The sequence below is a fragment of the Elaeis guineensis genome, chromosome 11, assembly GCF_000442705.2.
Source record: "Elaeis guineensis isolate ETL-2024a chromosome 11, EG11, whole genome shotgun sequence".
Classification (NCBI taxonomy): domain Eukaryota; kingdom Viridiplantae; phylum Streptophyta; class Magnoliopsida; order Arecales; family Arecaceae; genus Elaeis; species Elaeis guineensis.
The window spans coordinates 3284097-3299495 of record NC_026003.2 but is presented as its reverse complement, the minus strand read 5'-3'; the positions used below and the strand labels follow the sequence as shown (position 1 = coordinate 3299495).

The 15399-nt window shown below is 38.4% G+C and overlaps 1 protein-coding gene across 9 annotated transcripts; it reads left to right on the top strand.

Moving 5' to 3' along the window:
• Positions 1–3064: 3064 nt before the first annotated feature.
• On the top strand, positions 3065–10785 carry LOC105053720 (H/ACA ribonucleoprotein complex subunit 4). 9 transcript variants are annotated; one of them, XM_073245436.1, is made up of 3 exons: positions 3065–5143; positions 8850–8974; positions 10352–10785. In XM_073245436.1, exon 1 carries the CDS (start codon positions 3133–3135, stop codon positions 5056–5058), a length of 1926 nt encoding a protein of 641 aa, XP_073101537.1. In that variant the 5' UTR covers positions 3065–3132; the 3' UTR covers positions 5059–5143; positions 8850–8974; positions 10352–10785. The 9 variants fall into 9 exon arrangements, with proteins under 9 accessions (XP_073101537.1, XP_073101535.1, XP_073101536.1 ...); XM_073245434.1 differs by having other exon boundaries at positions 10342–10785; XM_073245435.1 differs by having other exon boundaries at positions 10301–10785.
• The last annotated feature ends 4614 nt before the right edge of the window (positions 10786–15399 follow it).

Sequence of the window (15399 nt, the reverse complement as noted above, 5' to 3'; positions counted from 1 at the left end):
AATGAGGGTGGTTGATCTCACAACCACTTGTGTGGTGACACTAAAATAAAGATATGGGTGCTCATTAGAGAATGAGTTCACTGAATTGATCTGCGAGAGAATAATTTGATGGAATCTTATTTACATGTCAACTGATAATTCTCTAGCGGAAATTGTGTAAGTGATCCTTTGACCTGAGATCACCATGGTACCTTGTGTACATGGATCCATATTTTGGTTCACTACCTAACTTGATTCTCTAATCCTTGTGTGGGGTGTTCTAGATATGATGAAGTATGTATGAAGGTTGTGAGTGATTAATAAAGTATCAATCCCTCTTAATAAAGAGAGCGAACATCCTATGTGATCTCATAGGATGGTGATTCTGGAAGTTTTTGACCAAAGCAGGATGATAATTAAAAAAGAGTTTCTAATATATCATCAACTGAATCATCATCTTCAGATCGAGATACATAAAGATAAGTGATTGGATTTGACATATTTTCATGTCCACAGCTCATCTGGGATGTTGTTTGACTGAAGGATTGAATTACACGGGAACTTGCCACTGAAGGATATTTTGATAATTTTTTATCAAAATTTTAAATCTTTTGGATAGTCATGACATATTGCTAGATGTCAATCTTGACTTGTGAGCTTGATAAAAATTAAAAGAATTTGATTCTAAAATCAATTTGAAAGAGTCCAAGTTGATTGGGACTCTTCGGGTGATCTAATCTCATCGGATTAGGGTTACGTCGAAAGTTCGAATCCACTGCTGGCTAGATTTAGAATCCAATGGGTCACACATTTTAGAATTTAACTTTGGTCTGATTTAATTAGAGTTTAATGTAAATTCTATGGGTTAATTTGATATGCTAGCATATTGTATTAACCCAAGTTTCCAAATTGATTTTGGTTCAAAGTATTTGAGCTAACCTAGACCAGTTGACTTTGACCTAATGGGATTGGGTCAACTTGAATTGGATCCTTATCTAATTTGAACCAGTTTTAAGTATAGAAGGACTCCTCTACGTTCACCAAAAGCCACATAAAAATATAATTGCCGCCCCACCTTAAATCAGCATGAGAAATAAAGAGTCATTTTTAAAGAAGGCTCTTTATTAAACGCGTTGTCTTAGAAGATAAATCAGAAATCCTATGTTTTAATGCCAAAAATTAATAAAATTTTTATGACACATAGAGAAGGAAGAGTCCTTCTGCTCCAAGTATCTGAATTATGAAAAATTTATTTGATAAATTTATTTGGCGTGCAGAAAGTTGGAGTGCCAAAAGTTGGCACTGCTTCATCCCATGTAACGTCCCCTGGTCCCCTATTTATAGGGGATGCCTCAGATAGCTTCTAACTGAGATTTTTGGGTGAGCTAGAGAAAGGGATGTGAAAATCATAAAAAAAAAAATCTAAAAAATTTTTGAAAAAAAAAAGAGGAGAATTTGAGTGGCAAAAGTTGCTATAAGGGTGGTGAGATTTTCAGTAAGTGTTGCTGGAGTGCCCTATGATTTGGTTTTTTCATATGTTGGAGCCAAAACTAAATCCTAAGTCATGTGATATTTGAAAGTGTCTTCTTAGTGTTATTTTGGTGACAAGATCAAAAGCAATTGGGCTTTGGTGCGATTGTGATGTAAGTTTGAAGTCAGTAGTGTTCTTGAGAAGACAAGGCTGTAGCTGCGCACCGATTGGGAAGGACCTTGGCCGACTTTCGTGTGGATCATCGTTGGAAGACTTCTACCTTGGAGTCTTATGGAGAACACCAATGTGCCACTTTTTTATTTTAGTTAAAGTATAATATTCTATCTCTTTGCATGCTTGAATTTATTTTGATCGTGTTCGGCAAGGTGATTCTAGGGTTTTGGGTTCGGCTCGATAGTTTTATTTGATATTGCTATTGATTTGAGTATTTTAAAAAAAATTAAAAATCACTTTCCGTTGTGTGGCTGGAACCCAATAGGTCTCATGCTAAATCAACAATGATTGAATGCCCAATCTCCTCTCGTGGGTCGACTGACAAATTACATCCCAGGACAATAGATGTACATCACTCTTATCTCTATAGGAGCCGCACAAGAAGCTCCTAAACATCTGCTCTAAATTGAGAAGGAATGTCTTCGAAAGTATGGTGCTAGATAGGGGATAAGCAGGCATCGAACTGAGTATAGACCTAACAAGTGTGACTCTATCTATCTGGGAAAGTGACATGGCCTGCCAACCCTCCAACCACTCTTGGGTGCTTCGCTCCATCTCCTTATACTTTGATCTCCAAAGTTACCGATCAATGATGGGCACTTTAAGATAGCGCCAACTCTCCATCTGCTCAAATATTCCCGAATCATAAGCTTCACTCGGGGCTTGGTCCGTGAGCTGAAGTGGACTGCAGCTTCATAAGGTTCATCTTGGATGTTTGTAACATCAATCCATATGCCATACTTTATTCTTATCAAAGTGCTCCAAATGCTCCTAGGCCCCAACAAGAATCCCACAGCATGCCTGTCTATCATGGCTTCATGCCGAATCAACAATGCTTGAATTACCAATCCACTCTTGTGGGTCGGCTGGCAAATTACATCTCAGGACAATAGATGTACACCACTCCTTTTTCTATAGGAGCCCCACAAGAAACTCCTAAATGTCTGCTCCAAATTGAGAAGAAATGTCTTCAGAAGTATGGTGCTAGATAGGAGATAAGCAGGCATCGAATTGAGTACAAACCTAACAAGCATAACTCTGTCTATCTGAAAAAGTGATCGGGGCTGCCAGTACTCCAATCACTCTTGAGAGCTCTGCTTCATCTTCTTATACTTTGATCTTCAAAATTGTCGATCAGTGATGGATACTTTAAGATTGCGCCAACTCTCCATCTGCTCAGATAGTCCCGAATTATATGCTTCACTCGGGGCTTGATCTATGAGCTGAAATAAATTGCGGACGTCATAAGGTTCACCGTATATTTTGGGTCGATCAATTTTATTAACACGTGGCACTATAAGATCCGTGAAAAACGACATTCGGCAAGGCAAAACCCCGTCCTATCCTCCGATCCAAAGCCCCTTTAAAACCCTCTCGCTGCCCCTCCCACCTCACCCCTCCCCATCTTCCACTCCGTCAAAAACCCTAACCCCCAGAGCTCCACAGCCATGTCGATGGCGCCGGCAGTCTCCTCCTCCCTCTCCCCCACCTCCGAGAAAAAAAAAAAGAAGAAGGACAAGAAGTCTTTGTCCGCCGCTGCCACCGCAAACGGCGGAGATGAAACCCCCATCTCCCCTGCGGCCGCCACGGCCGACGATGATCTGTTTCAGAAGGATTACCTCATCAAGCCCCAGTCGTTCACCCCCTCGATCGACACCTCCAAGTGGCCGATCCTCCTTAAGAACTACGACCGCCTTAACGTCCGCACTGGCCACTATACCCCACTCCCCGCCGGCCACTCCCCTCTGAAACGCCCCCTCCCCGAGTACCTCCGCTACGGTATCCTCAACCTTGACAAGCCCTCCAACCCTTCCTCCCACGAGGTCGTCGCCTGGATCAGGCGCATCCTCCGCGTCGAGAAGACTGGGCACAGTGGCACCCTCGACCCTAAAGTCACCGGCAATCTCATCGTCTGCATCGACCGCGCCACCCGCCTCGTCAAGTCCCAGCAGGGCGCCGGCAAGGAGTACGTCTGCGTCGCCCGCCTCCATTCCGCCGTTCCCGATGTCGCCAAGGTCGCCCGGGCGCTCGAAACCCTCACTGGCGCCGTCTTTCAGCGGCCGCCGCTCATCTCCGCCGTCAAGCGCCAGCTCCGGATCAGGACCATTTACGAAAGCAAGCTTCTTGAGTACGATCCTGATAAGCATCTCGTGGTTTTCTGGATTTCGTGCGAGGCTGGCACCTACGTCCGGACGCTCTGTGTTCACCTTGGCTTGCTTCTTGGTGTGGGAGGGCATATGCAGGAGTTGCGGCGGGTGCGGTCTGGGATCCTTGGAGAGAACGACAACATGGTGACGATGCACGATGTCTTGGATGCCCAGTGGGTGTATGATAATTTTAAGGACGAGAGCTATCTGAGACGGGTGGTAATGCCGTTGGAGGTTCTGCTTACGAGTTATAAGAGGCTGGTGGTGAAGGACTCGGCGGTTAATGCTATATGTTATGGTGCGAAGCTGATGATTCCTGGGCTGCTGAGGTTTGAGAATGATATTGAAGTGGGGGAGGATGTTGTGCTGATGACTACCAAGGGGGAGGCAATAGCTTTGGGGATTGCAGAGATGACGACTGCAGTAATGGCAACTTGTGATCATGGGTCGGTGGCGCGGATTAAGAGGGTGGTGATGGATCGAGACACATACCCAAGGAAGTGGGGGCTGGGACCTAGAGCATTGATGAAGAAGAAGTTGATTGCTGAAGGGCTGCTAGACAAGCACGGGAAGCCAAATGAGAAGACACCGTCAGAGTGGCTTAGAAATGTGGTGTTGCCAACTGGAGGGGATTCGATGATTGCCAGCCTTGCAGCCGCGCCAGAGTCAGTGTCACCAGAAGGGGAGGCAGTGGTTGAAGAAGCGAAGGAAGGGAAGAAAAAGAAGAAGAAGCATAAGGATGGCGATGATGGTGATGAAGGAAAGAAGCGTAAATTGGAGGATGGAGGTGAAAGCCCTGTTGCTAAGAAGGTTAAGGTTGAGGAAATTGGGGATGCTGTGGTTGAGTCTGAAAGGGAGAAGGTGAAGAAGGTGAGGGAGGACATTGAGGAAGTGTTGGTTGAAGAGGACAAGAGTGAGAAGAAGAAGAAGAAGAAGAAGAAGAAAGACAAGGAGAAAGGAGATTCGGGACTGTTTGATGAGGGCAAGGCAGTAGAAAAGGAAAAGAAGAAGGAGAAAAGCAGCAAAGATAAGAGTGAACTGGGATCATCTGATGAGGTAGGAGAGCCAAAAAAGAAGAAGAAAAAGAAGAAGAAGAGTAAAGATGGTGACGATGGTGGGGAACTTGAATTACCTAGCAGCATAGGAGATGGCAATGGGGAAGAGCAGAAAACTAAGAAGAAGGAGAAGAAAAAGAAGAAGCATCAGGATGCAGAGGAGACGGCTTGACTAGAAGAAGTGTGTCTCTGGGATTTCATCTTCATCTTCAAGGGAGAGATTAGCTTGCCCTTTCACATATTGATGCAATTGAGTGGTACATATCATGCAGAACTCTTATTCATTTTTAGCTCTGCATACTGAGGCAGCCGTGAAGCTAGGCTTATGCTATGCGTTGTAGATTTTGTTTAATGTTTATCTATCTTCCTTTTCAGAAATGCTAATGTCTTAGAGAAACTGCTTTTGCTTATGATGGGATCATGATTCATGTAGACCTAGCTTTGTACTTTTGTATAAGTTTTAGTGAATCAGTACTGATCTTACTTTATATCTGCAATGTGGATGCTGTTTGTGTGGTTATTGGTATGTAGCTCATAATTTGTAGCTGCTTAGTTACAATTCTGCATCACACATAAGAAAAGTATTAACTGGAAATCATCATATTTTATCCCTTTCTATCCTCCTGAATTTCAGTTCTGCTTCCACTTTTTCGTTTTGTAATAAATGAAATTGTTTGAGCATTCCTTAGCAGCATTTTTTTTTATTTAGTTGAATACCCAATTTATAATTGTAAGGAAAGGTTTATTCTGGGTTCTCTAAGTATAGATAATTTACTGTCATTATGATCTAATAAAAGAAAAATTCTAAATGTAGTATAAGAGCTTGTTGATGTACAAAATCTTGTAGGATTTCATGATCACTGTTAGCTGTGACGTTCGTTCAGTCATTTGAAGTTTAGAAGCTTGAATAGAGTTAGTAAAGTTAGTTACCCTTTTTCCTTTTAAAAGAAGTCAACCAGTGAATACAAAAAGTTCAGGTTTGCTATCTTTCACATGCCAATAATACATTAGAATGCTTTTAAGAGAGTCTAAAATTAGCTGGAAATTTACTGTTGGTTGTGCAACATGATGTGATATCCTTTTGCTTTTTGTGTAATATTTTATACTGAAAACAGCCCTCTTTTTTTTTTTGTTGCTTTCTTCCTTTTTTGATCTTCATCTATGATTGAATGAGTAGATAATAATTGCTAAATATGCATGTATTCTTTGAGATGTCCTAATGATCTGCAGGAAGAACATGGGCTTAGGTGCCAGCATTCATGACTTGAAAATTAAGGACTTGACATATGATAGGAGTAGTACTAGTACCTGTTTGAGCTTCTCTATTTTGACAACTGTGTGAAACATTATTTAAAATTGACCTCATGTCGGTAAGTTAGGTGTTAAAGTGAACTAAAATGACATGTTAGTGATGACAGACACATGCCCTCATCATTGATAATAGATAAATCAGCACCATCCTAAATCTTACTTTCAGAAGAGATAATATAATCTTTTTTAGGTGTCCTTCCATGTGTGCAGATAATATGTGATGTTATGTGGAATAAATAGCATCAGTGACGGAGCCATGACTTTGGGAGGGTGAGGTCAACAGAATAAGTCTGTGTTAAAATCTTACAAACTAAAATGACCACTTAAATTAATGTAATATTAAAATGTTTTACCATCAAACTTTTTATATTTCTAGAGTATGTTAGAAGAGCTCTGTTAGTTCATTAAATAAGATTTCCATTATTGGTTCCCAATCCAATTGCACAATCTATTTTAATGGTAATTGGTTTCCTTATAACATTTGTTTTAGTATTATTTTTATATCAACATTTGATTATGATGTTATAGTCCTGTTTTGGTGTTCCAAACCTCATGATGTTTCTGTTTTCTTGAGAAACAGGTCATAATTATTGACTTGGTGGACAAAAAGTCTGAATATTTGTTAAACAGGTTGCTCCATTATACTTCCTTTTCCTCAAAATGACAAAAATACCCTTAAGATTTGGTCCTCATCATGAGACCCATTGTTCCTAATCCCGTCATATCTTCATCACCATCAGTTTTTCTTTATTATTTTCCCTCAATGCTCATCTATGTGGCCTTACCAGAAGGCTGTCTCTCGCTTCACCATTAAACTAAGAGCCTCACCATTCCTTTGCCATTTCCAAAATATTGGTTAGGAGAATTTACCTTTGTAGTACAGAAACAACTAATGGATCAAGCAGACTTCTATTTCTCATTCTAATAATCAGCAGCATTCATTTTGAGGGAACTAAACTGGTGTATCTTTTGTTGTTTTGATTTATCAACAAGAGGAAACTGGATTAGTCTAGAATTAGTCAGCTTCTATAGAGCAGGTCAAATTGAACTGATATGAAATATGATCTCTCTCTCTCTCTCTATCTATCTATCTATCTATCTATCTATCTATCTATCTATCTATGTATCAATATACACACACAAACACAAGAAAAGAAAATAAAAAACTATTTGATATTTAATACCTCATCAAGTTGCATTCCTTACAATCGCCATCTTAATTTCCTCTGCATCCCTTCAAAATTTTGAAGGAACTATAAGTTGTAGTTTGGATCCTCTGGAGAAATTTCAGAGAATGGAAATTCTCTATTAATTGGGTGATGCACCAAGTGATTACTCCGGGAAAAACTTACTCCTCTTTTTAATAAGCCAGGTATTTAGTGTATTGTGGCATTACTTGGACAGCATTTGAAAAGAAGAAACATTCTAGGTTAAGGTGCAATATTACAATCTAGATCTCCTTTATCATACCCCTCCACCAAACTGTTCTCTTAAATACACTATAGCCCTCAAATCTTGAGTTGTGATGATTGGCAGCTCATTAAAACACTAATACTAAATCTGGTAGCTATCAACATATATCAATTCATATTAAGAGATCAAATCCAAGGTTCGTAGTCTCGGTAACCCAGTTGGTATAGTACAGTATGGTACATACTCAACATGCAAAAGCACACTGATACAGTAATTGTGCAACTTTTTTTATTTTTTTTTCAATTTTGGTTGTTATGATTATTTTTAGGTTTATGGACCAAACTTGGTTGTGGATCAATTAATGAAAAGATGGCTTCTGAGTTTTATTAAAGCAATTCATTTGTTGGTGCATTTAGACTTTCATGCACAATCCCATTCAGCTTTACATGTTCATGTGGCATCTACTAATTAAGCCCATTCTTTATGAATCTGGCATTCAACTTGACATCAACTTTCACTCTTTCTTTTTTAGTTTCATTTTTAATTTATTTTAAAGCTTGGGGTAGCAGTGATGCAGGCTTCCCTTTAACAATATAATGTCAGAGAAACATCAAAATGAATCCATTTTAAACAATGGATTTTTTTATGATTAAGGTTATTGTTACAAAAGCTGTGGGAAAAGGCTAAATTTCACATTTAGGATAACATAAAAGTGAAAGTACCTTCTAATATAATTCTTGCTCCATTCTCCCTCCTATCTTTATGTATTTGAATCCGTTTCCTTGTATTTGAATTGCTTATGCATAACAAAGATTTTTAATTTCAGTCTCTGATTGTTATGAAAGAGGTGGTGATCGACAATTTATATTTACAACTCTACTTGCATTGTGCTGCTTTCTATTATTTCACCTATAGTTCTCACAAGAGCCACTTATGCAATCAACACTGTAATAAATGATTAGTACCTCTGTTGTCATAAACAACATAACTTATTTACTTGTCCATCTGATTCATATGCAATTTTCCATCCGTAAACTGTTTAATAAATTTCATCTGCTGTTGCCATCTTAAAAACAAAACCCAAGCACTGGTGTAGTCAGTGTGATCCTAGCACTTATTATCTTACCTGTATCATAGTAGTTATCTAGAGGTGCTGAAATTAGAGTGAATTCATTTTCTGATAGTTTGTTTTTGGTCTTAAGGGGGAAGTTCAACTTGTTTTGTTTTTTCCCACTACAGCTTCTGTCAAGTAATCAAGACATTGGGAGCCCGTTTCGTTTCCAGTTTAGTACAATTGCGGGAATGGAACAGTAGATGCCTTTTCTCATTCTTCTTGGATTCATATAATTTGATTCCATGAATCAGTGAGTTGAATATATTTTGAATCAAAGAGAAATAAAATTGATATCATTTGATTCCATATTTCAATTAGTTGAGTATATTTGGAGTTGAAGGGAAAAGAGCTGACATGGCATTTACTTATTGCAATGCTTGAGCATCATGTCTGATTGTATGGATAAATAGGTTCTTTCTAATCAATGCGAAAGAAAATCAATATGATTTGATTCCATATTTCTGGTGAGTATTTTTGAAACTGAAGGGAAAGGAGCTGACATCCTGGAACTTATTGCAACCCTTGAGCATCATGCTTGATTATACAGAGAAATGATTCTTTTTTCTTAATAACCTTACTATTGTTGTTTTTTTACTGTTGCTATGTATGAGATAAGCATTCTCTTTCTCCCTGTTTTATTGTGAACAATAGAAAAAAAGGGTTTCTCTTTGAGAAAAAACTGAGAAGTTTGAAGAAGAGAACGAAAAAGAGTCGCAGATACCATTTTTCAACATGTTTTTTGACAATCAGCAAGCATAAGTTTTCACAGTTTAATAGATAACTGTTTCTTTTTCAAATCTGCAGTCATTAGCTGGTAGTTTTCCTCTTTGTTTGGTGTGAATCTAAGGACAGGTTTGATTTAAAGTTGTACACAGACTTCATGAAAAACCGATCCTAGCTACCATTGTGATATTGAAAGGCTTGTGCAGCTGTGCTTAAGATCTCAGGAGAAGTAAAATTTTGCAGCTCTGCTGTCCTGGATTTTTCTGTCCAACCTACCTTCAATCAAGAAACTAGTCAGATAATTATTGCAAAGATGCTTTTTGTAATGGAGGAAGATGCAAGAGGTTGTTTACAAGAACAAAGTCAATTAATCTAAAACAGAAATTTGCAGTTTGGTTAAAGCGAAACCAAACTCACATACCTGCTTCAAGTTGGATTAAGTAGCTGATCAAGGATGAACCTTGTGATGTGGTGTCATGGCATGGCTTCTTCTTTTCTTTTTTTTTTTGATGTAGTTTATCCATAAATTTTTTCTTAAACTAGCACTGTTTGTGATTGCTTATGGATTGGTATGTAAAAGGCAAGAGCTCAGATTTTAATGTGGGTCATGGGTGATGTGAGAACTTCGTTCATGTAAGAGCTGAATTTTCCTGATCAGACAATTTTAAAGCTGAATTGTCCTGATAGGAATTCGTCATTATTATTATATTATTATTCATTTTGTTGATTTGATCCTCTGGCTTTAACCAACTAGTACTTTCAGTTATAGATATATTTGATAGCTACAAACTTCATATTGGCTTAATCCCCTATGATTCATGATAGCTTTCTGCTGCTTTTCTTACATTTGCAGATATGGGAAGTTTCTTTGACAGTGCATTTTATCATACCTAGGGTTTTGCAGGAGCTGGCTTGAATGTGTAAGATCCCTTATTGTAGCTGCATCTGTGTTATAGATTTGCCAAACTAAAATTCAGGTTGAGTGAGAGGGCTTCAAATACACCAGGGAGTTGTTTGCTGGTCAAATCTAGCTCGAGGGAGAAACGTTGATAAATCTAGTCTATATCATGAAGGATGGTAATAAGCTGTAATGTGAGCTTTGGCATCTTTGCAATGAAGAACTTTGTCTTCCTATCCTGTTCTAGTCTGCAGAATCTGGAATTTGAGTTCTCCTATGCATCATTATTTCTTGACCTATTCATATGTTTTATATCCATTTATGACTTGTACATTCAGTTGAAGGTTCATTACTTTTCCATAAGTATTTAAGTTTATATTTTTGGAGTTTGCTATCAAAATACTAGATTTTTATGCTTATATTTATGGTACTTCCTATCCTTTGTAAAGATGTTTTGGAATGCTAGACTACAGTTCAATTTCATAGCTCAAAAGTGGAATCAGTCCTGAACTAATCATGGATGGGTAAGGCCGCTACAGCTAGTTTTTCTTTCCTCACTTTTATATCATATTTAATTCCATTTGGAATTTGGAATCATTAGGGTTACTAATGCTGTAATTTGTTTGATTTGGATTGGGTGATCTGTTGTGCTTGAGTTCTTTGATTGGATCAAGTCATGTGCTCCTTGCTGTAAACCTAATAATTAAAAGGTTATATTTTCGTGGATCAAGATTAGTAAGAGGTCTTCGCAAGTGCAATTGTACCTGTCCTGATTCCTTCTATACATCCCTTAGATCATTGCGGTTTAAATGTCGTATCAGGTATTCTACATGTGCTTGTGTTCCTGCCAAAGAGATCCCAGAGTGGAGCAGGATTGCATCTTCAGTGCGAAAGAAGGATTCATCTTCCTTCGCACGAGTCTACGGTTGCATCACCTACCACACAGATCTCAAAGCATGTTGAACTATTTTCATCTGGCTGCAAAGATCTCAAAGTGACCGGTGCGTGATCTGATGGTGGATTCACACCAAGGAAGGTGAACCCTTCTTTCACGCTTAATGGGTCTTAAGATCTTTGGTTCCCTGTATTGCCAAGTATAAATAAGGTCTACCCATGGTTCCAAGGAGAGGAAGAGCAATACAACTTTCAAGTTTCTAACATTGTCGCGTGGTGGCCAACTGCATTGGCTGCTATTTGCAATAGTTGTAGAGGAACAATAGTAGTGTGGAGATCATTTCGCAAGCCATCGTCTGGTTTGACTAAATCAGATTTAGCTACATCAATAAGAATTTTATATTTTAATAAGTTATTAATTTTAATATGTTAGCAGTTATTATTTCAGATTGCTATATGTATTATTTGAATATCACTTCTGCACTGCATCATCATCCGAGTTGGAGCCTTGATGGACCTTCGATGCCATCCAAAAGAGAGTCCCAATTTCCTAGCCCATGAAGAAGATCAAAAGGAGGAGGAATTGTGTTGGCACCACCCAAATTAAGAAACTGCATCCAAGTCCATATTCGAGGTCTATCAACGAAGATGGCGCAGATCAGCAACCTACATGAGGATTTGAAAATTTTTTTATTTATTTTTGAAATTATTTTATATTATTTTAGTTTATCATGTTTCTTTTAGATAAGTTCCTAGATTTGAAGTCAAGAATTTGTTATCTTATCTAGGTTTGAAATTTGTTATTTTATCTAGATTTGAAATTAAATTGTTGGATAGGATTTATTCAGTCTATAAAAGCCATAAGACTTTAGACTAAAAAAAGGATGGAATGAAAAAGAAATTAAAGCTATTGCTTTCTTCTCCAATCTAGAGATCCTCTTCCCCCTCTTGGTTTCTTCCTCTCTTCTTCTGAGTTTTTCTCTTTGTGCCTAAACTCATCCCTGCATTAAGATCAAAAAAAAAAAACCACCATCTCTCCACATGCCATCTACTATTCGAGACGTCGATTCGGAGTAATGCCTGAAGGTGTCTTAATTCTAGATTCATGAAGTTCTATCATGGATTGGGATCGCAACTGTCTGCAGCAATCTAACTTCTCTAAGGTCGAATCGAGCGATCATCTCAGCTGAATTTTCATAAATCTATTGAGGAGATCGTTATTGTTGGTAAGTAAAATTCACCTTTTTGAATTTTTTTTAGATCTGAATCTGAATTGCGAAGCCTAATCAAAAAGGAGATTCTCAATTGCCTTCGATCCTAGATTCTTAAAATTAAAGGGACAACTATACATGCTACAAATATCCACTTATTTTAATCAATACTTTTCTTCCTTTCAAGTTTAGATCTTGTTAGATTTGCTACTGTTTATTATTTGATTGCTGAAAAGAAAGAAGAAGTTAGTTGCATCTTTATCTACATACCTGTTCTGCATCAGATGTGGTATCAGAGTCCTAGGTTTTGATTAGGTTTTGCATTCTGCACTATTTTCTATTTTGCGTAGCAGTCCTTGAGAAACTCATTTTTATTCATATAAAAATAAAAAAAAAATTTCTATATTTTAGAGACCTTATTCAAGAAATCCGTCCCAAAATTTCTCTTTGAAATTCTATCATTTTGTTTTCCAAAATAATCTGAAAACCCTGTTGTTGGCTTACAGGACTCTGTTCTGTGCAGACAGCAGAAGAAAATTTATAATTTATTAAATAAAAATCCAAAAATTATTAAACTTATTTTGTTGGAAACTAGATTCGTAAGACTTCAAAGTTTGATCCTAGGCTAGGATCAAGACCATTTATGAATTCGATCCGTAAGTCTGAACTTATTGTACTGAAATTCTGGTTGTACTGCATTGCATCGTTTATAACTTAATTAAGGGCACACCCATTATTATAAGTTAAGATGGAGATTTTATCATCCTTAACCTACAAACCACCAACTTACATCTTAGAACCCAAAACTTTAATTTAAAATTAATTAGACATCAGTCTTAGGATTTAACTGAGTCAGTTTGTGTAATTCGTTGAGACTTAGTATGAGTCGAATATGCAATCTATTCTCGAAATTGGTGTTTAAGACAAACAATTAAGAGGCAAACACCGAAGCTAGCTTGTAGTTCTCTAATTAAGTCCTTACGAGAGCAAGGAGAGCCTCCCACGACTACACCCCTTACTTGGCTGGTTGACAAAATTGGGCAGTAGATTCAATTCGTGCTTAGTTCGATTCATTGCACATCAAACTTTAGGTCTAGATAATCCTTAGATTTATTATATTGCATGCGTACTCGAGCTAAAACTGAGTACCCACCTATATCGGATCAACCAAGTCCAAGCAGTAATCCTATGATGGAGGCTATCCTAGAGAGGCTAGACAACCTGACCTATCTGATGTAGAATTATGACCAAAGAATAGAAGACTTAGAGGATGCTCGAAGGAATCGGACTAAAAATTAAACCTAGAGACCACACCAGTGCCTTTAGCTCAGACTGAGCAAACCCCACCTCAAGGTTTAAGGTTAGGTCTACAAGTAGGTCAGCATCTAGAAGGATGACCCCAGTATAAAGTTGTTGACCTAAATGTCAAATAGTAAGGAGTGCAAAGGTTGATGCACCTAGCTTTGATGGACATTTAGACCTAAAAAAATATTTAGACTGGAAAGTGGGCATGGACCACTTCTTCGAGTGGTACAATATGACTGAAAATAGGAAGATTCTGTATGCTAAGATAAAACTGTTAGGTCAGGCCAAGCTGTACTGGCACAATGTTCAGATCCTGATGGAACATCATAGGTATAAACTTTTAGAGATTTGGGTAGAGATGAAAGAGAAACTACAAAAGAAATACCTATCCGTATTTTATAGGCAGCGACTGATGGACCAATGGCAATGACCATCCTAAGGTAACCGACCCGTATCAGAATACATAACCAAATTCGATGAATTCTTGATGAGGTATGGTGTTAATAAGGATAGATTTGTGACCCTTTTTAGATTTAGAGCCGAGCTACATGAGGAACTACAGCGTGAAGTTTATTTGCATGAAGTTATGATCCTAGATCATGCATACCAGATAGCCCAGGATGCTGAGAGGTACCATCATCCGACAGTTTGGAGGATTGAGCCCGTTCGATCAATATCCTTAGGACCCCAACTAGGACCAAGTCAGACCCCTATTCAGAGACCTCAGAACCCAACCCCTAATCTGCCAGTAAGGAAAGAAGAAAAGGGTAAGAGTGTTCTAGGAGAGGGATCGAGAGTCATAAGATGCTTTGTGTATCAAAGATTTGGTTATGTAGTGGCTCAGTGCCTTACCCACATCCTTTTTATCGATGAGTCCGAACCTGAGACTAGCAAGCCTGAGACAGTAGAATCTGAAGAGGAGAAAGTATATGAACTAGACTCAGATCTGATCAAAAAATTTGAGGAAGTTGAACAAATCTTAGGACTAGTGAGACTAAAGCTTGAAAAGAGATCGGGAGTTGTTAGGTGTGTCTTAGCTCAACCCAAGGAGAGTGAGGACTAGAGAAGGACGGCTATCTTTCATACCTATATTGGGTATCAAAGTAAGCCCTGCAAAATTATTCTAGACAATAGAAGTTGCATCCATGCAATTTCTTCTGATGCCATGTCCCGACTAAGATCAACCCATGTGGACCACCTGACTCCATATAAAGTCTCATGGGTGGATGCATCATCCATCCCTATTACACAAAGGTGTTTGGTCCCCATTCAGTTTAGTTCATATGAAGATAAGGTATGGTGCGATGTGCTACCAATGGAGACTAGCAACATCATTTGAGAGAGGCCATGACTATTTAACCATGATGTGACATTGTTTGGTAGGTCAAACTCGTGTAGCTTTAAGGACAAAGGTAAGAAGATCACTATTAAAGCTATCCAACCAAAGGCTACATCCAAGAAGGCACCCAAAAGACCCAAAAAGAGTAATGGAAAGAAGAACTTACATTTGATTAGTGCCCAAGACTTGAAAAAGGAGATCAAACATGGAACACCTGTTTGGGCCTTAACCTGCAAACAGCCCCTAGGAATCCCCAAATCGAATATCCGCTAGAAGTAGGGATCCTTTTAGAAGAGTTTAAGGAT

Bases quoted from the DNA above. Each gene is read 5' to 3' on its own strand.
- LOC105053720 (XM_073245439.1), top strand. From the start codon at position 3,133: ATGTCGATGGCGCCGGCAGTCTCCTCCTCCCTCTCCCCCACCTCCGAG.